Here is a 23,279-nt window from a genome sequence, read left to right on the forward strand (position 1 = left end):
GTTGGTCGGACAAGCAGGGCACCTGAAAAAGGTGTCAAGTCCCTTAGGAGAATTTACAGTAACCAGAACAAGTACTGGCTCAATACTGGCAATCCTCATTAAATCGGCTGCGTGGACCTCAAGTGTGTAAAGCACTTGCTGACAACAGGCTCCATGTATCAGGACGTAATACTCCCAAAGAGGCTCTTGGGGAGTACTGCCAACGCTCAGCCGATTTCGGGCTCCGTCAACTATCACCCCATTTGCTCTCCAGAACTGGTAGCCAAGCACTACGTGCTCAGCCGTAGTCCCTGAAGGCACTACATGGAACACACTCGGGGCGAATGTCATTCCATGCGGTATAGGGGTCAATAGTACAGTACCTAAGGTCTTAGGTCCTGTTTGCCCTAAACCCGTCAGACCAATAGTGTTGGGTACCATCTGCAGCTGGTAATCCTGTACAACTCTCAATGACAATAGGTTGACCTCAGCTCCAGAGTCAATGAGAGCATCCAACGCTTCCAATGGAAAATCAGACATGGTCACTGGGACAACCATGAGTGGTACAGGAGCCAACTGAGCCAGGTTAACCTTATGAAGGGTTTTCAATACAGCCTCAGTTCCTGCTTCCTCCCTGGAGAAGTCAGTTGGAGAAGCTCTGGACTGTGTCGAGGACAAGTTATCACTGGGCAATCCTGAAAGAGCCATTGGAGGTGCAATGACCTTTTCAGGTTAAGGAGTAACCTTGGAAATCGAGATTTCCGAGGCTGCCGCCGGAATACTAGGAGCACGCACCACTAGCACTCACACCCTCCTTTGTTGTAGCCCCATCTTCCATATCGAAGGCCTGGTGTTTAAAGCCCTATGATACTCCTCAGTTCTGGACTTCCTGGGCTTTGCCTTCTTGCTCCTTTTCTTCTTCTTTTGCACAGTCGGAGAAAGAGCACTGGACTCGCTCCCACTTCGGATCTCCCGGCTACTGGTTGATCCAGAATAGGACGACGGGGTCGGAGTAGCACTCATCGGTACTGCTCTCCACCTTGAAGGAGTTGGTACAGAGGTAGTCTCCCTCTCAAGGCTGCGGACATTACCTGTCTTTTGAACGGGTGATCTACTTATAGGCGGCACCTGTCGTCCACACTGTGCGACATAATGGTTTGCCGAGCCACAGCGTAGGCACAGGTTGAGGCGTCTGCAACACTTGTCCATAAGGTGCCCTGGTTTTCAGCACCATGCACAGTACCTTCTCTGGAATGTAGGAGACCTATCTGGGGTGCGCGATGGTGGCAGGCGCACTTCCACAGGTGCAGGTTTGGGGACAGGTCGAGGAGGAGTGCGTAGATACGCTCTATCAGGTCCAGGCAAACGGCTAGGGGCTGCCATGGCAACCCTGTCGGCTTACGAGCCGTGCCATGACTGTCCCACACGACTGATGGCCAAATCCTCTGCCTTCTGGCTTCGCTGACGGGATGCCTCGTCGAGAACACTCAACAGGTGTAAAACATCCTGCCAAGTGGCCTGACGGCCAGCGGAAACATTAATGGTGGCCAGAGACTGTTCCAGCCAACTCGCAGCTCTGCTCGGAACAGTTCTGAGGAGCTTCCTCCTAAGCTCCCTCCGGTCCAAACTACGGCGAAGATAGGCCGACCTGTACAGGGAGGCCAACCGGACGACGTAAATTTTCAGCAGTTTGCCCTCGCCACAGGTGGCACTGCTGAACCGGGCCTTCCTGTCAGCATCACGCCTCTCTCGGGCTTCTCGGCACCAGTCGAGGAGGCGTTCCTTCATGGCGGGGTATGAGATCTCGGGACCCCCCATGGCCGAGAACGCCTCATGGATTTCTCCTTTTAGAAATTTTCCTAGGTCAACAGTCCACCGGCCAGAGCTTCCTGCAGTATACTTGCTAGCACTGTAGGCCTCAAAATCCCTCAGGAATCAGGCAAAACTCTGGCCAGTTTCTAGCTGGAAGATTCTAGACTTGGGGTTCCTCCTGGAGTCAAGGACCTTAAGCAGGTTAGACAGACTGCGTTCGGTCTGGAGGGACTGGACATGGTCGGTGGAGACAGTGTTATCTGAGGTGACACTGAGACAGGAGCCGGAAGAGTCACCAGAAGTCTCGCTACTAGAATCTTCACTGGTGGACTCCTGGGACATAGTCATTTCGGGTATGGCCGGTCTGGTGGTGTCCTTGGCCTGGCGTTTCCGCTTTGGGATAGCCCCTGTCTAGGCAAGAACTGCCTCAGCAGTAGCTGCTGGAGCCTTTTCTGGCCTACTGGCTTCAGCCGGATTGTCCAGGAACTGCTCTCCTAGTCTACTGGCTGCAGGCTCTGGTGGACTAACGGGGTTAGTTGCCGGAACAGGCGATGAAGCGAGCAGTCCACTCGCAGTAGGAGCCTCCAAGAAGCCTGGTACAGAGGGGAGTAACGGTGTGAACCCTGGAGGGGGCTGAAGACCTCCAACCAGTGGCTCTGCTCCAGTCAGTGGGATTGCCAGACCATTGTAATTTGGCCAAGCAAGGGACGTAGATGGAGCACTAGTGGTCACTGTGGTTGTGACCCCCCAGTGGCAACGTGGAACGTTGGTGACGGCTCGACATTCTTCAGGGCCGCCACTTCAAGTGTCAGGGACTTGACCTGAGTTGCCAGGTCACTGACAATCCTGACCAGACTCTCCACATCCCGGCTCAGGCTCTTCTTAGCCTTTTGGTGTTTGCTCGATGACGATGCCATCCCTAAAGGTTGGTGTTTCCCTGGTCTGGGCACCAAAAATTATGTAATGGTTTGCGGACTGTGGCCAGAGGTAGTACCCGAACTGCCTAGTGTCCGAATGCCGACCACAACCCGACATTCACTACACAACAAATATACAACGGTGGAATACCCAAAAACCTAAGTAACAGGTCAAGAGAATGGAGTTCTGGGCACCACCCCTTGGTTTATACTGGGCAAGGGGACCCAACTTGAATCTTGCTTTCTTCTTAAATTCCCTTTCCTTGGGCTTGCTGGATTAACATGTAAGATGAACGTTGATTCATTTCTGGGAAAAAATGAACAGCATATGTAAATAGCTTGAATTTAAGGTTAGATAGCTTCAAGTTCAAGTAAGGGTCAGAACATTAGGTGAAAGGAAAAAAAATAAACAATGAAAAAACAATTGTAAAACAAACAGTGGCTGTGAAGGGGCCACAGAGATGTAAGGAACTGGAATAAATTTATCTTCATAAAAACAAAAAAGTATTTATTTGTAAATGAAGCAAAAAAAAAAAACTAAGTATAAACTAAGGTACACCTAACCGTGTATCTGTTTGGGCTAATACCAGTAGCTTGCCTCATGATCAAAGGGTTCATAGAACAAGGATTGCAATTCATGTGGCAAAACTAGAAGATCCCAACAATCTTGCTTATAACTGTCTTCCCCTTGGCAGACTAGCAACATACTCTGGTGGATCATGCAGATTTATTCCTGACTATGACAGAAACAAACTTCAAGCTTAACGGAGAACCCCGCAACACTATGGTTCATAATCTGTATGAACAATTTAAGAATGGGTTTAGGAATTGAACACACTTAAAAGTTTGGCTATCTCTGCAAAAAAAACTGTTCAATGCCACTTTATATTCACTTGGTTCTTGGGCAAACATTTAAAAAATGTCCATCACTAAGTTCCAGTATGGAATCACATTCTGTGATCTGGTGATGTAGAGTAGCAATATCTTGAGCCTTGTTGATGTATTTTTGGATACTCAAGTTTTCCAACTGTCAAAGCTCCTTTTCAACTGACTGAGAATACTGACAAAGATCCGTGCCTGATGTCAAAACTTCTCTAATGACAACATCTAGTTGAGCCTTGAAACTTGAGTTTATAGCTTCTTTATCCCATTTCACCCATTTTGAGCAATGCATCATTTATTACTATCAAAACGAGATAATCATGTTTTGCGATACATTGTATTCCAGGGACGGATGTACTCACTATTTATATACTGTACATGCAGTACTCTGAAGAATAAACTTCCCTTACACTCCCTACTGAGTGTAGGTGGCTGCTGTCAATATCTGTAAAAACGATAATGACGGATCAATGCCTTTTTATGGAGGCACAGAGGGATATATAAAACAAAAAAAATAAAAGTATGTTTCATAACATACAATCCACTGAGCTTTCTTAGATACAAACCATTTTCTTTTATTCCATCGTCTCAAGAAACTACCACAGTGAAGTCTGCTCACGCCCTCTCCGAGTTGGAGGAGGGTGTGAGTATGACTTTGGAAAGCTCAGATCCACAGCCTGTCGGGGATTTTTCGGGTTTCGCCGGGAAAGTGGGTGACCTTAGCGCTCCCGCTACTTCGGCGATCTCGAGGGACACCCGACAGATTGTTGGACCGTCTGATACTGATGATGACACGTTACCTGGTCAGATGGGGGAATTTTGGGCGTCTCTTGTATTATCAGGTAAGACTGACTTGGATTTGTTAAAACTCCTTTTAACTGTAGCGAACGAGATTGAGCAACGTTATTTGAATGATCCGATTGTTGATGAACACATGAATGTAACTTTATCAACTCCCATGTTCCCTGATGCCCCAGTTGTTGTTGACCATGTTCCTGTTAAAGCATTTGTTCCTGGCAAAATGCAAACTTTTTCCAAAGGTAAAATAACTGCTGGACTCCCTGTTAAAACAAGGGAGAGTAAGGTTTTAAACACAGTGATTTCTTTAACCACTGCTGGCAAACCCTTTACAGCTTCGTCCGCAAGTCAGTTAAAGTTAAAATCTGCCAAAACTCCTGCAGATACAATATGTTTTTCAGGTTTACCAAGTTCACCGACCACGGCTTTTCCTACGGATATGGCTCAGGTTGTTCGTCCTCGTCCAGTGTCGTCTGCTGTTGCCGCGACCACCGTTCCAGTACCTCGGAAGGGGCACAAGAAGAGGAAGCGTGGGCGGTATTCCTCTTCTAGTTCCTCCTCCTTCCTCTTCGTCTTCATCTTCTGACTCTGATTCTTCTCCCAAGCAAGAGAACTCTAACCCAAGACAGTGGAATGCTATGGTATAAAGGTTATGGCACTACCCAAGACTAGAGAACAATGGTTTCACTTTGGAGTGTCCTCCTAGAAGAGCTTCTTAAGAGATGTTTTTTTTTTTCTACCCTTACCAAGAGGAAATTAGCCAATGAACAATTACATTGCAGTAGTTAACCCCTTGAGAGAAGAAGAAGAATTGTTTGGTAGTCTGTGTTGTCATGTCTATGAGGACAGAGGAGAATATGTAAAGGGGTAGTATCTCAATGGTTATTTGGTGCCCTGACCAAGCTACTACCTACTAAGATTATATATATATTATATATATATATATATATATATATATATATATATATATATATGTGTGTGTGTGTGTGTGTATGTGTGGTGTGTATGCATGTGTGTTGTCAATACCTCTGCTTTCACTTTCTTATAATCAATTTAATTCATTATAAATGTTGCCGCGTACATTTCCCCGGCTTTCCCCTTAAAAGAAGTTTATTTTGAAGTAATCCAATTTTTTCCAGGATATTATCTTTGCATAGTTGAATTTTCAATCAAGGAAATTGGGGCCTGCTTTAGATTGACAATAATTGGAGCTCTTTTTGTCATTATATACATAAAACTTGCTCATTTCATCTTTAATATTTTCCCCTAGTATATCAACACATGGCATGAAAAGATTTAGCTTTTTGATTTCTAATTCTTGCTGTCCATTTTTTCTGCCAAAGATAACTCGCCTGTAATTTTACCTATATTTCCTGTTCTTTATTCTCAGAGTTCAATCCCAAGTTTCAATTATTCTTCTGACAAATATATGTCTTTCTTAAGTTTACACTTACCACTTATGATTGCTTTTGCAACTTCCCCATAGTTACTACTTATATCCATCACTTTTTCTTGCTTTTCCCCCACCTCATCACCGCTGAAACATTCCTTGTCTTTATACACTATCTTTGTCTCTTCCTCAGTTGTTATTAATTTTCCATAATAAAGAGTTTACTGATTTTCACAATTATGTCTGCTCTGCTGTTTCCTCCCACAATATCCACCATATAGTATTTAGCTAACTTAAAAATATTTTTCAACTTTTCTACTAAGGGATTATAAAAACTCATGATTTTAACTTCCTCTTTTTGGCAATTTCTCACTACTTGTATTAGTTTTCGCTGTACACTAATCATCACTCACCTCTCCCCTGCCCAGCTTGAACACAAAATAAACATTACTCACTATGAAAAAATATTGATATTCAGATTCCCATTTTATGGTGTTATGCTTTTTGTGGTATTACCTGATATATAGAGGAAAAATAAGTTAAAGTTATGCTCAATAAAAAGTTATAAATCTTAAATACATAAAGGGAAATGTTTGAGTTATAAAAGAACCATAAGATTGACCTACAATGACCTATTGTCTTAATATTTCTCAAGCTCTATTAAGAAAATATGTTATCTTAACCCATTTTTATGAAATAAATTTTCCAGTTAATCAAATATTTACCACTGATTGAGATTGGTAACTTATTTGTTAACATTACTACACTATTTATATGAGACAGAAACTCCTAATACACGTTGATCTCCATGATTTTATCCCATAATTCTTCCACTTTTCTTCCTCCCTATCCTCTATTATAGGGATGAGTTTTATCAATAACTCATCTATTTTGACAATTGACGCAGGGCATTTTTCTTGTTAATGACATCACTATCCTCTGGAAATTATTTCTCTTTCTAAATCTTTATCTGTTTGATTAGTCTTTGAGCAAGCTAATTAAACTTTTGATGCTATGGAATTTTGCCAATAAAACCATGATCAATATTTTCAACTTGAATATAGATATTAAGTAAGAAAGGTTTTATGGTATTTTCATTACTCCTTTTTATTAAGTAGTATATTTTTGTATGATCTTAGATATATGATTTATGTGTTTTGCATATTTTTTTTTTTGTTCCCAGATTCGAAACAAGCAACGTTCAGGAACAATAGTCACTGATGAGATGCGAGATGAATTTTCGAGGTTTTGGGAAAAATATCAATATGATCCGCTTGCTGGAAGAAATGTTATTTTGGCATCGTTTTGTCCCCAGGTAAATATACTGGATATTTTATATTCTTACATTTATTACGTAACTAAATTCTTATTCTCTAACCCTTGCATTGACTACAGTATGGTATGCAAGGACACTAATGCAAGGTACTTGCTTATGTGCAAACCTATAACTCTCCCTGCTTAATTTGTTTCTCACAAAATATTTCTAGACAAACTTTTTCTTGAGGCTAAAGAAAATTTGCATCATTACTGTTTAGAGGAGTGATGTACATGCACAATGACATTCAACGGGTCTTAGGTGTCAAATCTCTTCATTCTTTGCTGGTGTTAGCATCATCTGTAAAATATTTTGTTGGTAATGCTGACAAGTTTTTTTATATGCCTTCTTATGCCATTCCCAATCCTTTTGCTTCATTCTTTGCTGGTGTTAGCATCATCTGTAAAATATTCTGTTGGTAATGCTGACAAGTTTGTTTATATGCCTTCTTATGCCATTCCCAATCCTTTTTCTTCATTCTTTGCTGGTGTTAGTATCATCTGTAAAATATTCTGATGGTAATGCTGACAAGTTTGTTTATATGCCTTCTTATGCCATTCTCAATCCTTTTTCCCATCGCATGCTTTTCACTCCATTATATAAAGTCAGCACTTAATATTCTCTAGTTTAACAGTCACAAATTTGACTACTTACATAAGTACAATCCATTTTCTTAAGAAGATTGAACACTTCAGATCTCAAAGTGCTGAATTATAATTTCTAGTCTGACCTAATTTCTGATCCAAATTTATCTAAATAAAATAAGTTACCTAAATCCTCAAATATTATTCTTGGACCTACCTCATAACATGGGTATTAAACTTGAAAATAACAGAGCAAGCTGCGGAACTGAATCTGGTCCAAATTACTAGAACTCCATGGCCTCTTCTTATAATTAGGCTACCTGTCCTCTTTTTTACTCTGAAAGTTCAAGAGTCTAACATTCCATCTCCTACAAGGCAAGAAGTCATCACACTTGTTCTGCACAATACACTGATTACCCCTACATATCTGGCACAAAGAATTAAAGGCCTGTAGTTGCTGATGAAATTCTAATTGACTTGCTCATGACAAAATGCATGCTTTAGTACTTTAGTACTGTGAGTCAAAACCAGCCAAAATGTTGTCAACCAAGGCATATAAACAGCTTTAAAATGTCAAGTGAACACAGGCATATGTTAACTAGTCTTAAAAACAAGATTCTGAAGGCTTTGGTGTTACCAGTAGAACAGCCCAGTGTCTGCGAAAGTAGCCAACGTCATTCATGGTAGGATCTAGTATTATCGAAAATGGGGTGGACTGATAGTGGTTATCGCCATATTACTAATACGAGTCTTAGCTAACTCAGTGATAATAACAATAGTTAATAAACACCTTAAGAAAGTGATGAGATGGGAATACTGGTATTTATTTTTTGTTTGAGGCTACTATGGGAGAGGATTTTTGAAAATTAAGTGCAGTAAGACATCGCTTATCGCGATAGTTACAGTGGCGATAAGCGAAAATTCGGGAATAAATGTTACACTAGGGTGGGCTAGCTTCTAACCTAAAAAGTCACTGCCTCTTGCCACAAATGGGTGCCTGAGCTGATGATTAACACAGTAAATACTGCCTTGTAGTTTTAATTTGGTTTCTACAATAGTTTATAATCATATGTACAGTGTACGAACATTTGCGCACATGTACATTATCTACTGGACACAGTAAGGTTACAGTACATTATTGTGCTAAGGTAAAGTTCACCAAGTCATCATCATCCCCTTACTGTTCTGTATAGCAAAAGTTGTTCCTATCTAGTAATACTGTACTGTAACCTAAAACTCACCGATACTGTAATGTATATCACTGTAATATAGGTACAGTAATATTAATACAGTACAGCTTAACTGTACTTACTGTAAATGTTCAGTGTTTTTGTTCAGACGACTGTAGCCTGCACCGCTACTTTAGAAGCATGACGTATCTTGTGTGTTGTCTCTTGCGCAGTATGTTATCTATGCTTTCTTAAAAAGAAATATAACTTATTTTGTACAATAAAAACTTAAATATCTCGATAATAGTTTCTTTATAATAAATAAACAAAAACGGCATTCGATCACTTTTCATCAGCTGATATCTCTCTCTCTCTCTCTCTCTCTCTCTCTCTCTCTCTCTCTCTCTCTCTCTCTCTCTCTCTCTCTCTCTCTCTCTCTCTAAAATTACGATTATTTAAATAGTCAATTTAGCTTTAAGAAAATATACCGTATATTACCGTGTAAAGGATGACCCCATGCAAACGACGAATCACATTTTGCTGAGGTCTAGGTTTCTTGGTAAATTACAAGCAGTCTCAGCTGCAACCTGCCCAAGACACGGTATATCTAGGAATGAGAATCAGGACCTAACTAGGCAAGCGCTTTCTGTCTGAGGAACAAAAAAGAGACTGTGGGAGATAGCTTAGATCTTCCTCTTGCAAGACAAATTGCCAGCACATCAGTGGCAAAGGCTGCTGGGGCACCTAGGTTTTCTAGAGAAGATAGTTTCCAACAGTCGTTTGCACATCAGACCTCTTCAGTGGCAGCTGAAGATCTTTTGGTCTCAGCACGTGAACCTACCAAGCACTTGGTGCTGGTAGATCAAAAATAGTCCTTCTCTCTTCTCCCAGGATTTATTGCTTTTCATGGATGCATCAAGAGAGGGGTGAGGGGTCATCTGTTGCACCCTACGATATACGGACGGTGGTCCGAATCCGAGCAGCAATGCCACATAAACCTCCTGGAAATGAGGGCAGCAGCTATTTCAGGATACTATGTAGGGCTGATGAGCGACAACACTACGGTGGTGTCACATATAAACAAGCATGGAGGTACCTTTCCACAGCACCTATGTCAGCTGTCTGGAAATCATCAGGTGGACGAAAACCAATTCGGTAGTCCTTTCAGCCCGATTTATCCCAGGCAAGAAGAACCTGCTGGCAGAGAATTTGAGCTGGAGGACTCAGATAGTAGTCTCCAAATAGTCCTTGAAACAACAGATAGCCAACAAAGATTTTACTTTGTGAGGTTCGCCGATAATCGACCTGTTTGCGATAAACTTGAAGCTGCAGGTGTACTGCTCGCCAGTACCGGAGTCCCAGGCATTCTGGCAAGACACCTTCCAACATCTGTAGGACAGAAGAGATGTCTCCACATTTCTCCCTTTTTGCCTAATAAGGAGGCTCTAAAGTAAAGTTAGGGCATCTCAAGATCTGTCAATGACCCTAATATCTCTGCTGTGGCATCATGTAGAATGGTTTCCCGGTCTTTTGCATCTGCTCACAGAGGTACCGAGGGAGTTCCCCACACTTGCCCATCACTTTGTCTTCACGCATGGAGGTTATCCAGAAACTGCCCGCAAAGAAGGGATTTTCGAGACCAGTTGAAAAGAGAATGTCTGCCTCAGTATATCGGGCACAGTGGTCCATCTTTGTGTTTGGTATCATGGACAGGGTATTGCTCCTCTCAGTGCCACTACACCAACAATAGTGGAGTTTTTATTGTACCTCAGGGAGGAAAAACTTTTTCAGTGTCAGTGGTAAAAAGCTATCGCTTGGCCCTGAGCCTCATCTTCAAGCTGAATATAGTTATTTCCTCTTTTTCGGAGTTATCTCTCCTCATATGGAAGTTTGAGGGCACATACCCTCAGGCAGAAATCAGACTACCTCCTTTGAACGTAGTCAAGGTCCTATGTTCATTGAAAGGAGCCCCTTACGAACCTCTTCGTCAAGCATCAGATCAAGGCTTGACCCAGATAGCCTTTCTCCTAGATCTGTTCTCTGCAAAGAGAGTCAAGGAGCTACATGGTCTCTCCTATGACATCGCCCCTTCACGGGGATAGGGGCAATTGACACTCAGATTTGTCCCGGAGTCATAACCAAGACTCAATTTCTGGCTGGCGTGGATCCTAGAATCAGGCCTCTCCAGATTGAGTGTCTCCGTTCTTAAACAGATGACCAAGACCAACTGTTACTCTGCCCTGTGAGGGCAAGGAGGAAATTCGTAGAAAGAACCTCAAGGATACGCCATCAGATCAGCAGTCTCGTGGTAAGTATGGGGATAACCAGATGAAGATTACAAAGAACTCTATATCTTCCATGATTTGACAGGAAATCGAGAGCTATGCATCCAGGCTCCTCATCTTTCAGTTGTTGTACCCGTGCTCTTGAAGCGAAGTGTGTCAGCACATTCCTGTCATTCAAAATAAATTCTCTGTGACTCATTTGTTACAAGCAGTGATGTGGAAATGACAATCAATATTCACCACCCACTACCTGCAAGACATAACCCACAGGAACCTAGACACGTTTACCTAAGGTCTTGTGGTGGCTGTGCAAAATGTGTTCAATTAACGCCTTAGCTCCCTTGTAGAACAAGTAGCAGTTGGTTAAGGGCAGACGTTACCTCCGAGTAAGTCTAGAATGAATGTGTGAGGGACTGACCCCTTCCTATTTCATTGTCCCCTCTCTTGGGGCTCAGCATTCAAGGAACTCTGAAAGCTGATATCCTTTAACTGTGGGTGGGTACCATGCCCTTTGTGCAACCTGATATATGTATATATATTTATTTCCCTGTTCCCCAAGCAAGGTGGAGTCCGGCAATGTCTAGGTTAAGTGAGGAGCATAGCTCCAATTTCACACTTACCTAATCAAGTCACATTGCTAAATTCTAAGCTAGCACTGATTGACCTGCCCGTCATCCTACAAGGATCACGAGGTGTCAACGTGCCCTCTAAATAGCTCGTGCGTAGCACAGAATGGCACCCTGTGACAGTCTTCAGCCAGTCAGTGTTAGGACTTCCACCCACCATGGGGTGAGTCTCCTATGTAAAGAGCATAAGGTTACTATTGTGCTGGAACAAATGAGAAATTTTGAATATTATGTATTTTTCTTAACTACATAAACATGAAGCTCTATACAAAATACTGGTCCCGCCATCTCCTTTCCCCAGAAGTCCTGCCACAATTGCAAAGTGACAGTTGTTCACTAGTTCTGGTGTGAGCGGGTTGGTGGGTCTACCCCCCCCCCCCCTTACTAGTGAAGGGTAGTTACGCCGAAATACAGTAGTACTCCTGTGTAAAGAGCTTCAAGATTGTATAGTTATTTTGTTGTGAATAATTATTTTGTATTAATTTTTAATGTTACTCGTTATAATTTTAACAATAATTACCATTACAAACCTTTAAAACAATGTATAAGTATGTTAATAGATACGTGAATGCATTAAGTGAATTTCCTTTATTTCTTATAGGAAAAGTTGTTTTTGAACACGAGCTTTTGAGGTTTGCTTGCTCACTCCCAGAATTAATTAATCTTGTAAACCGAGGTACAACAGTTGAAGTGGCGATCCTGGAGGGTATTTAGCCTTGCATGGTGTATCGACTCCTCCATGTTGACCAGTTTTTCCGACTTTTTACTATAGTCTATGGGTATCATCAATCACTTTATTTATAATTCTGTACATGTTGTTTTTGTTATAATTCTTGTTAATCTAGTTTTTAAGTATGATGTCTTTTTTTATTTCTATTAATTCTTATGCTGTCTGGAGACATTGAGCAAAATCCGGGACCAGTACATCCTAGATTTTGTCAATGTCGTCTTCTGTATTGCAATATTCGTGGTCTTCATGCAAATATCCAAGACCTTACAGTTGCGTCCAGACAGTATGATATTCTTTTGTGCACAGAAACTTTGGTTTCTAATATGAGGCACTCATCTGAGCTCCTTATAACTGGTTTTAAGAAGCCAATAATGTTGAAACGTGATGCCATCGTTAGGGCCAGGGGAATGGTGGTGTATATTAGGACCGAGTACCCTGTTTCTCATAAGTCCTGCTATCAATGTGGATGTCATGAGATTCAGGGAATAAAAGTTTGTGGCAGGCATAGCAACTTTTATTTGTGTTCGATCTACCGGAATCCAGACAGGGGTGATTCTATCTTCGGTTGTCTTCTTACCAATATGGCTAAGATGCAAGAAGATGATAGAAAGGCTTCTTTTGTCTTTGTTGGTGATTTTAATGCTCACCATAGGGAGTAGTTAAGTTCTATCTCTCCTACCGATCACCTTGGCTTAAGAGCTTTAGACTTTGCCTCTGATTCAGGCTGTGAGCAAATCATAAATGAAGCTACTCACAGGTCTGGTAATTGCTTGGACCTCGTATACACTGACTACCCTGGCGTTATAGTTAGTAAGGTTGGTTCTCATGCCTTGATTTCATTAGTTGTGAAAACTGAGCAGCCTGTCCCTGATGTATCATACGCTTGTAAAATTTATATGAAATCCCAACCAGACTGGAATGGGATTTTGCATGATCTTTTGTGCTTGAATTGGTCACAATTATATAGTAGTGTAGAACCTGTTGTCCCTTTGAATGAGAATCTAGTCAACATAATTGATAGGCGTATCCCTTCTCGTGTGCTAAGGTACCGAGTGAAGGACAAACCGTGGTTCAATGATGATTGTAGACGTGCTTATTTGGAGAAGCAGGAGGCCTATCCCCTTTGGAAGGGTAACAGATCAGATTTGACCTGGAACAACTATACTCAGCTTCGAGCTTTTGCTCAGAGAGTTTATGCCTCAACTGAAAAGGAGTACAGTTTAACCATAAAAGAAACCCTTTCTGGTACAACTCAGGAACATAAATGGTGGTCTACCCTTAAATCTGCACTCTTTGTTGTAGATGCAACAGTTCCTTCTTTACTTAAACCAGATGGCTCAGTCACTCACTGTCCAAAGGAAAAGGCAACCCTTTTGGCTGATGTTTTTGACAGTAAACAGAGTAATGAAAAACTTGAACTTCCTCATTCCTGTTTTCCTGAGGCTAAACTAACTAGTTTAGCTTTTCGATCTGGTGAGATTAAAGCTCTGTTGATGGACCTTGATGCTTATGGAGGTGTAGACCCAAATGGTATTTTTCCTTTGTTTTTTTTATAAAGACAACAGATTTCTTAGCTCCAAAGTTATCTGTTATTTTGCGCAAGTTAGCAAGAAGAGGAGCTTTTAGCACTTGTTGGGGAATTGGTAATGTTACTCTTCTATGTAAATGTGTTTGTGGTAGCTCAAGTCCAACTGATTACCGCCCAATTTCCATAACTCCCATATTATCTAAAGTTTTTGAACGTCTTCTTTCAAAATGTCTTAATAGGTTTGTTGAAGGTAATTATCTACTCCCTAGTTTGCAATTTGGTTTTCGTAAAGGCCTTGGATCATGTGATGCCCTTCTTACAATCTCCAATGCTGTACAGAAATCCCTTGATTGTGGTCAGGAAGTTCGTATGATTGGCCTTGATTTTAGTGCTGCCTTTGACCGTGTTAATGATAAGGCCCTTGTTTTCAAACTGAAAGAGTTGGGCGTGGGTGGGTCGTTTCTTAGCATTATTATTGATTTTTTATGTAATAGATCTCAAAGAATTGTTGTTGATGGGCACTATAGTGAGTATAGGAATGTGATATCCGGTGTTCCACAGGGTAGTGTTCTTGGCCCATTACTTTTCATACTATATACACATGATATGTGGTTTGGCCTAGAAAACAAGCTAGTTGCATATGCAGATGATGGTACTCTCTTTGCATCAATTCCATGCCCTGAATATAGATCTGGGGTTGGTGAATCCCTTGATAGAGATTTAGCTAAAATTAGTGCATAGTGCAAATTATGGGGTATGAAGTTGAATCCTAACAAAACTCAAAGTATGATTGTAAGTAGGTCAAGGACGGTGGCTCCTCAACATCCGGATCTCGGCATTGATAATGTTTCTTTAAATTTGTATGACTTTTAAAATTTTAGGTGTGATTCTCGACAGCAAATTTACTTTTGAGAAGCACATTAGGTCTGTGTCTTCTTCAATTGCACAAAAAAATTGGCTTATTGAGGAAGTCTTACAAGATTTTCGGTGATCAATCTATTCTGAAGAAGTGTTTTAATTCTTTCATTCTACCTTGTTTTGAGTATTGTTCTCCTGTCTGGTGTTCAGCTGCTGATTCTCATCTTAATTTGTTGAACAGAAACTTACGGTCTATTAAATTTCTTATTCCTGATCTAGATATTAATCTTTGGCACCGTCGTTCAATTAGTTCATTTTGCATGTTGCATAAGATTTTTCATAACTCTGACCATCCTTTACATTCAGATCTCCCTGAACAATTCTATCCAGTTCGTAATACTAGGCAGGCAGTTAATTCTAATAGTCAGGCCTTCTCCATCATGAGGCTCAATACTACACAGTATTCTAGAAGTTTTATTCCAGCTGTTACCAAGTTGTGGAATGATCTTCCTAATCGGGTAGTTGAATCAGTAGAACTTCAAAAGTTCAAAGTTGGAGCAAATGTTTTTATGTTGACCAGGCTGATATGAGTGTTTTTATTGTTTATATATGACATATCTGTTTTTGACGTTAATAGTTTATATAGGACGTATCTGTTTTGACGCTGTTACTGTTTTTAGAATTATATTTTGTTAATTTATTCTCATCATTTATTTATTTCCTTATTTCCTTTCCTCACTGGGCTATTTTTCCCTGTTGGAGCCCTTGGGCTTGTAGCATCTTGCTTTCCAACTAGGTTTGTAGCTTGGCTAGTAATAATAGTAATAATAATACTACTGTACATACATAGGTTTTTTATTGATATTGACATCAGTGACCATTGCAATTATGATGGTAGATAAATCATAATCAATCTATTAAGTATGAGAGTGAAAAACTTTGTAGTTTAGGAGTTAATCGGCTTGGTACAGATCCTTTACCTTGAAATTTGTTTGACAGTCAGTAGTTGTTAATTGTTTTTTCTACTAAAAGCAGCAATAACATTTTCTGTTCTTTTGAGAGCTTTTTTTCAAGATATATAAGTTTCATATTTTCCTTTATTTTCATATTTGATATATTAGCTTCTTTTTCAGGTGTATGGATTGTATCTTGTAAAGCTAGCTGTGGCTGTTGTTGTAGCAGGTGGAATTCAGAAGATTGATAACAGCGGCACTAGAGTGCGTGGCGAATCACATCTCTTAATTGTAGGAGACCCAGGTAAAAAAAAATCTGCCATTTCTTTAATAATAAACTTATAATTCAAGCTAATATTTATTTTTTCCAAAAGTATTCGTTTGCTATAAAAAAAGAAATCATATTTGAGATCACACACATTTGGTAATTGTTTGAACCTACTCACTGATATTATAAGTGAGATTCATTCTTTCATTAGACATATAATCATACATACCTACATATACCAAGGCACTTCCCCCAATTTTGGGGGGTAGCCTACATCAAACAAATGAAACAAAATAGGAGACCTCTCCTCTCTACGTTCCTCCCAGCCTGACAAGGGACTCAACCGAGTTCGACTGGTACTGCTAGGGTGCCACAGCCCATCCTCCCCCGTTATCCACCACAGATGAAGCTTCATAACGCTGAATCCCCTACTGCTGCTACCTCCGCGGTCATCCAAGGCACCGGAGGAAGCAGCAGGACCTACCGGAACTGCGTCACAATCGCTGCCATTCATTCCTATTTCTAGCACGCTCTCTTGCCTCTCTCACATTTATCCTCGTATCACCCAGAGCTTTCTTCACTCCATCCATCCACCCAAACCTTGGCCTTCCTCTTGTACTTCTCCCATCAACTCTTGCATTCATCACCTTCTTTAGCAGACAGCCATTTTCCATTCTCTCATCATGACCAAACCACCTCAACACATTCATATCCACTGTAGCTGCTAGCTCATTTCTTACACCCGTTCTCACCCTCACTACTCTTTAGACACTTCATCTCAAACACATTCAATTTCTGTCTCTCCGTCACTTTCATTCCCCACAACTCCGATCCATACATCACAGTTGGTACAATCACTTTCTCATACAGAACCCTCTTTACATTCATGCTCAACCCTCTATTTTTTACTACTCCCTTAACTGCCCCCAACACTTTGCATCCTTCATTCACTCTCTGACGAACATCTGCTTTCACTCCACCATTTGCTGCAACAACAGACCCCAAGTACTTAAACTGATCCACCTCCTAAAGTAACTCTCCATTCAACATGACATTCAACCTCGCACCACCTTCCCTCCCCGTACATCTCATAACCTTACTCTTACCCACATTAACTCTCAACTTCCTTTTCTCACACACCTTTCCAAATTCTGTCACTAATCGGCCAAGCTTCTCTTCTGTGTCTGCAACCAGTACAGTATCATCCGCAAACAACTGATTTACCTCCCATTCATGGTCATTCTCGTCTACCAGTTTCAATCCTCATCCAAGCACTCGAGCATTCACCTCTCTCTCCATCAACATACAAGTTAAACAACCACGGCGACATCACACATCCCTGTCTCAGCCCCACTCTCACCGGAAACCAATCGCTCACTTCATTTCCTATCCTAACACATGCTTTACTACCTTTGTAGAAACTTTTCACTGCTTGCAACAACCTTCCACCAACTCCATGTAACCTCATCACATTCCACATTGCTTTCCTATCAACTCTATCATACGCTTTCTCCAGATCCATAAACGCAACATACACCTCCTTACCTTTTGCTAAATATTTCTCGCATATCTGTCAAACTGTAAAAATCTGATTCATACAACCCCTACCTCTTCTAAAACCACCTTGTAATTCTAATCATGCTTTGATTTATTAAAAATTTAGACAACCATCTTTCTCTGATGTGTCATACTCTAGTAACATACTCTATATATAAAATCTCAAGCAATTGTAATGGTCTCAGGCATTTAAATTCAACACAGTTTTATAAAGATGAATCCATTTTTCATCTAAATGAAAGGTTTGTCATCAGTTAATTGACGTATTTTTTCTAAGTGTTTAAGTATGATATTATGGACAGAGCTTAAATTTTCTTATAAGAAATATACCCCTTTGGAAAAGATATCTATTAGAATTTTATAATTATATTTGGATAAAACACGGAGGGCTAAACGACAATTCGTATACAGTAAAGCCTCACAACAAGAAATTAATTGGTTCCGTAAAGGCTTTCGTAAAGTGATTTTTTCGTGTACCGAGTCACCTTTTACATGTAAATAGCCTAATTCGTTCCAGACCGTGGCAAAACACCACATTAGTTTATTATAAAAAGGATATGCACCACTAAACAGTACTAAATATATGAAAAGTACTGTATTTTGATCATTTCATAATAAATTAACATTGATAATCTGAAAAAGAAGTGTTTAATGAGAGCAGACATTTAAAATACAGTAACAAAAATGTGGAACCTTACCTTTGGAGTGAGGCGAAGTGCGTGGCGGTAGAGGAGGAAAACCTTTACGTACAAATGGCAAAAAATGTAAACACTTAACTTTACAAAACAGGTTTATAAATGACAGAAAACATTAACACTTAATTTTAAGAAACACATCTACAAATGGCAGGACATATTAACACTTAACTTTATGATAAACTTGAAATAATTTTTTTCTTTTTACTTTACATTTTCTATTTTCTAAATTTAATTACTCTACATATTTTCTTCATCACTGTCACCTTTCTTTCGTTTCTTAGCTGGCGCTTGGTCTGCATCTACCAAAGGCCTCTTTCTAAAATATTCGTCCAAAGAAGATAGTTTCTGCCTGCTTCTTAAAATTTTCCTAAGCACACTAACCGCATGCCAGCCTTGTATTTCTTGATTATATCCATCTTCATCTCCATGGAAAACATCATCCTCTTCTTTCCCTTCACATCCGTGACTTTCTTGGGACCCATGGCTAATGATGTATCGTAGGATCACACACAATAACAGTATGTACGTACTGTAAAATTGTTATAAAAGCTAAATCACAAACACTAAGTCAATGCGTATGATACCGTTGCCAGAACGAGAAGACATAGGAACACCGATGCGTAGATGCACGATGGGACACAGTACAGTAGATGCCGACCAGTAGGAGAGCAGGATATCATGGTGGTAACTAGTATCCAGGTAGGGAGATAACCAATGGGAACGCAGGAGGATGGTAGCGAGTATATGGGCTGGCGGGGCGCGAATTTTAAAATCCGTCTCAGATACGGTCAGGCTCCAGCTCTATACCACCTTTCATTGTCCGAAAAATTTTTCGTGATCCGAGTCGTAAAACTCTTTGCATCTCCTTTCTAAAAGTGAAAATTTCGTAAGCTGATTCTTTCGTAGTTAGAGGTTTGACTGTACAGTACATCAATGAGAGAACGCAGACTGAACTTCAACTTGCTGTGACAAAGAGTTTGTGAGGGAACCAAGGTAGGCTACATCACTGCCAGATGTATGATAAATCAAATAAATATAATTTAGAGATAAAGTGAATAATAACGAAAATAACTAACTCAAAGGACAGACAAAGATCAGGTCTACAGGCCGTACAGTACTGCCCTGACTCCCAAGGAATGTGGGGGAACGGCTTTTAGATTTGTTATATCTCCATTGTTTCTTAATATTTTCCCTTAATACTTGTATGCCAGAGATGTCTTTGGGTGAATTTACTCATTTTAGTTGATTGTGAAAATATACGTAAAAAAATCAGGCGGTCCGCCCCCTTAATGAATTTAAGTCATATCTGGTGAATTAACAAAACCATCAGTGTATAGACTAGCTTTTGTTGAAATTCTTGCCGAAACAGAAAAACAGACGTAAAAAATGTGAATGTCAGATGTCAAACTCAAACGTGTACTCTCTATGAGGTTTGTCGTAGGACTGAAGGCCAAAGGGTGTAATTACCATTGAATACATCGTCTTGTGACTCATGGAATCTATACAGATGCCATTGCTCACAATTTGTTTCATATTAAAATGTAATAATTATCAAAATTTACGATAACAGAAGATATACTGCATTTTCTTGGAGGGAACAAGTTTTTTGGTGTATTGAGTTATTTTTACAAATTACCCTGTAACTATGAAAGTAAGAGGAATTTTGACAAAACATTTCATATACGCATTCTCCTTTGCCATACAAAGCTCAGTGAATTTTTTCAGAATTTGGTATTTTTTGCCCTATACTCCCATATATTGGGACCCCAGCCTGGCCCTCTTAAATGCATTAAAAGCTAAATGTCTTGATGTTTTGAAGCTTTTAATAGTTGTATCCTATACATCATGGGGGCCAGATCACAAAACTTTTTTAAAACTATACAGGGTTTAAATTTTTTCAAAAATCAGGTAATGGGGATGAAATATAATCGTCAGCCACCCCAAGCCGTTTAAATATATTAGGTTCTATACACCATAATGTTATTAAATTGTCCACAGGAGTGGTTAGAACTTTGCTTATCCCTAGTCTCCTTGTTGACATTGGAGAATTACCTTTTGACCTTTACCGAAAGTTTTCTACTGTTCGGTATTAGTTTAGGTTGCAAAGACTTCCTAATTGTTTAGCCTTTCAGGCTGTAAACTTTGTAAGGCATTGTAAATATTTTGAGTTAAAAAGATTTTTGGGGAGGGTGGTATAGTGATGCAAGGAGTGTCCTTCAAGCTTTAGAAGTTTCTAATTCTTGTAATCCTTTAGTTTTAAAGATTTTAGAATGGCTTTTATTTGCGGACTGAGAGGTATAACAGTTCAATTTACCAGGGTTCCGGCACATGTAGGTGTGTCTGGAAGTGAGGCGGTTTTGCTTGCAAAGAAGGCTGCAACCGAGTTGCTACCAAGAAGGTATCCCATTCTCTGCAATGATTTTTTACCTACAATTAATAATTTTATTTACAGTATAATAATCGGCAGCAGCATTGGGATAGTTTAGTTGAGAATAATATGAGGGAAATTATTAATGTTACATCCCCTTGGAGGTATAATGCGATACCTGGAAAATGGGAGACTACTCTTTGTCGTTTCTGCATTGGTCATACTTGGATGACACGTGAGTTTCTGCTGACGCCAACACCAACCATATTGCGCCGACTGTTTGATACCCTTGATAGTGAGGCATTTGTCGACTGAATGCCCCACATATTGCACAGAAAGGAACAGATATCTGTTTGTCGCTCGAGGTGAGGAAGGCAGGTTCATCCTTGCCAAGATCCTCGGACATGATGTCATACAATGCTAGCGGCATTTTTAGATTTGTTTCAGAAGTAGGTCTCCTGAAAGCTATTTATTTTCATAATATATTTGCTTCTATTTTTTTAATTGAATATTTTTTTTACTCCTTATTCATAATAAACGATATCGGCGTCAATGACCTTTAATGCCAGGATGCCAGAAAACTTCAAATCATTCATTTATTCATTCACTACCCTGTCTAGGTTTGTCTGGCCCGTGTGCACAACTAAATAACAAACAACACGTTATCGGATGTGATGCAGTAGGCTACTGACTATGGGTGACTAGTAGATTGTAACTGTTTGCTAAATTAGTAAAAAAGCCATCAGATATAGAGTATTTATTCTAATGAAAAAATATTCACGGAAATAAATTCATATGTTTTCATAAGTTATTACTTTACTGTTAATTTTAATAAATATCATATGAAAGAATAAGTTTGAAATTAACAGTGAATATAATAATAATAAAAAAAAACGTTATGAATTAATATATTATTAGTTTTATTATTTTTCTACACTCTATGTCATGAAAATCTGCAGCCTCTACTACTATACTATATAGATAATGAACTTAAAAACCTGAAGGTATATCTCTACGTACCTGCATACTGAACATGCATGTTTGAAAGTTATGCTTTTTTAAATTGTCATCACTTTTCTTATAGAATATATGCATATTATTGCTTATAGATTTCATGACTATGCATATTTTCAGAAGATAATAATGAAAACAATTAATCATATATTTATTTGTTGGCATTAAATGCTGCTATTCTATAAAAGAAAAAAAAATAATAAATCAACTCTGTATCAAATAAAAAATAAAATAAATCTATGGAATCTTTTAACTTAAATTTTGGAATATTTTTCTTTAAATAATTCCAAATGGCATCCTGATTGTCATCAATGTCTTTTTCTTCACCCTGTTGTCATCAGCAGAGTGGTTTCTTCTAAGCCACATCTTGACAGAAGGTGTGGGCTTCCATGAGGTAAGCGGGAGACCAATCAGATTAATTATCATAAGATTAATTACATTCTCAACAGTAAGGAGACTCCTTTTATCTGATTATATGATATTCATTTTTGAAAACCCTCTTTCAGCCTCTGCAGAACTCACAGCAATAGGTTTGATAATATTTTAGCTTCTGTACACTTTTAGGAACCTCGGCCTTCGCAGGGTCGTCAGAATTTTGCGATGAAAAACTGGACTAACGGGTTGTGGTGGCTGATGTGGTAACGTCCCTGACTGATATACGCCAGACTGGGGTTCAAGTCCCGCTCAAACTCATTAGTTTCTTTTGTCGCTGCAAACTCGCCGTCTTTGTGAGCTAATCCTGGGGCATTTGGGGAAGCCCATAGGTCTATCTGCTGATTCATCAACTGCCCTCCTTGGTCCTAGCTTGGGTGGAGAGGGGGCATGGGCGCTGATCATATGTATACTGTATATGATCAGTCTCTATGGCATTGTCCTGCTTGATATGGCAATGTCACTGTCTCTTGCCTCTGCCATTCATGAGTGGCCTTTAAACCTTTAACTCTTTATATACCCTCAGATTTTCTTCTGCAGCTCTCCTAGGTACAAATAAATGATACAGCTCATTTATGTGAGGAATTGAGAATTTAATGTTGAAGTGCGCTAAATGCAGTCATCTTGTTAACTTCTAGGGGATTTCGGGATAAAGTGTACTAAATGTTTACATTCATATGAAATCTCCTACGAATCCACCAAAAGTCATTAAAATTCCGCTGCAGAACTTTGAAATCCGATAACAAAGATTCAAATCTGCTAATTCTAGCTGATTTTCCTTTAACTTGGCAGCACTGGTTAGCCGATTCGCCAAACTCATGAGATTCTGTGAGACGGTTCTAACAAACAGATACAAACCAGCTGAATATCTCTACTGGTTACGGTACCTGTACGTGTGTCTGGAAATGAGAAGACGGATTTACTGGCAAAGAATGCTGCAGCTGAGTTGCTTCTAAGAAGGTATCCCATCTGCTGTAATGATTTTTTACCTTTTCATCAAGAATTTTATTTATAATAATTGGCAATAGCATTGGGATAGTTTAGATGCAAATAAGATGAGAGAATTAGCGAATGTGCTATCCCCTTGGAGGTATAATATGATGCATTGAAAGGGGG

General features: G+C 39.8%; 1 protein-coding gene across 1 annotated transcript in view; it reads left to right on the forward strand.

Moving 5' to 3' along the window:
* Positions 1-23,279, forward strand: part of LOC137653400 (DNA helicase MCM9-like) — a 524,132-nt gene that overhangs the window by 258,627 nt on the left and 242,226 nt on the right. The window contains exons 6-7 of the mRNA XM_068386747.1: positions 6,962-7,093; positions 16,007-16,130. Of these exons, the coding sequence (XP_068242848.1) occupies positions 6,962-7,093; positions 16,007-16,130 (256 nt within the window). The remainder of the gene's footprint in view (positions 1-6,961; positions 7,094-16,006; positions 16,131-23,279) is intronic.

This window comes from Palaemon carinicauda, chromosome 14, assembly GCF_036898095.1.
Source record: "Palaemon carinicauda isolate YSFRI2023 chromosome 14, ASM3689809v2, whole genome shotgun sequence".
Taxonomy (NCBI): Eukaryota; Metazoa; Arthropoda; class Malacostraca; order Decapoda; family Palaemonidae; genus Palaemon; species Palaemon carinicauda.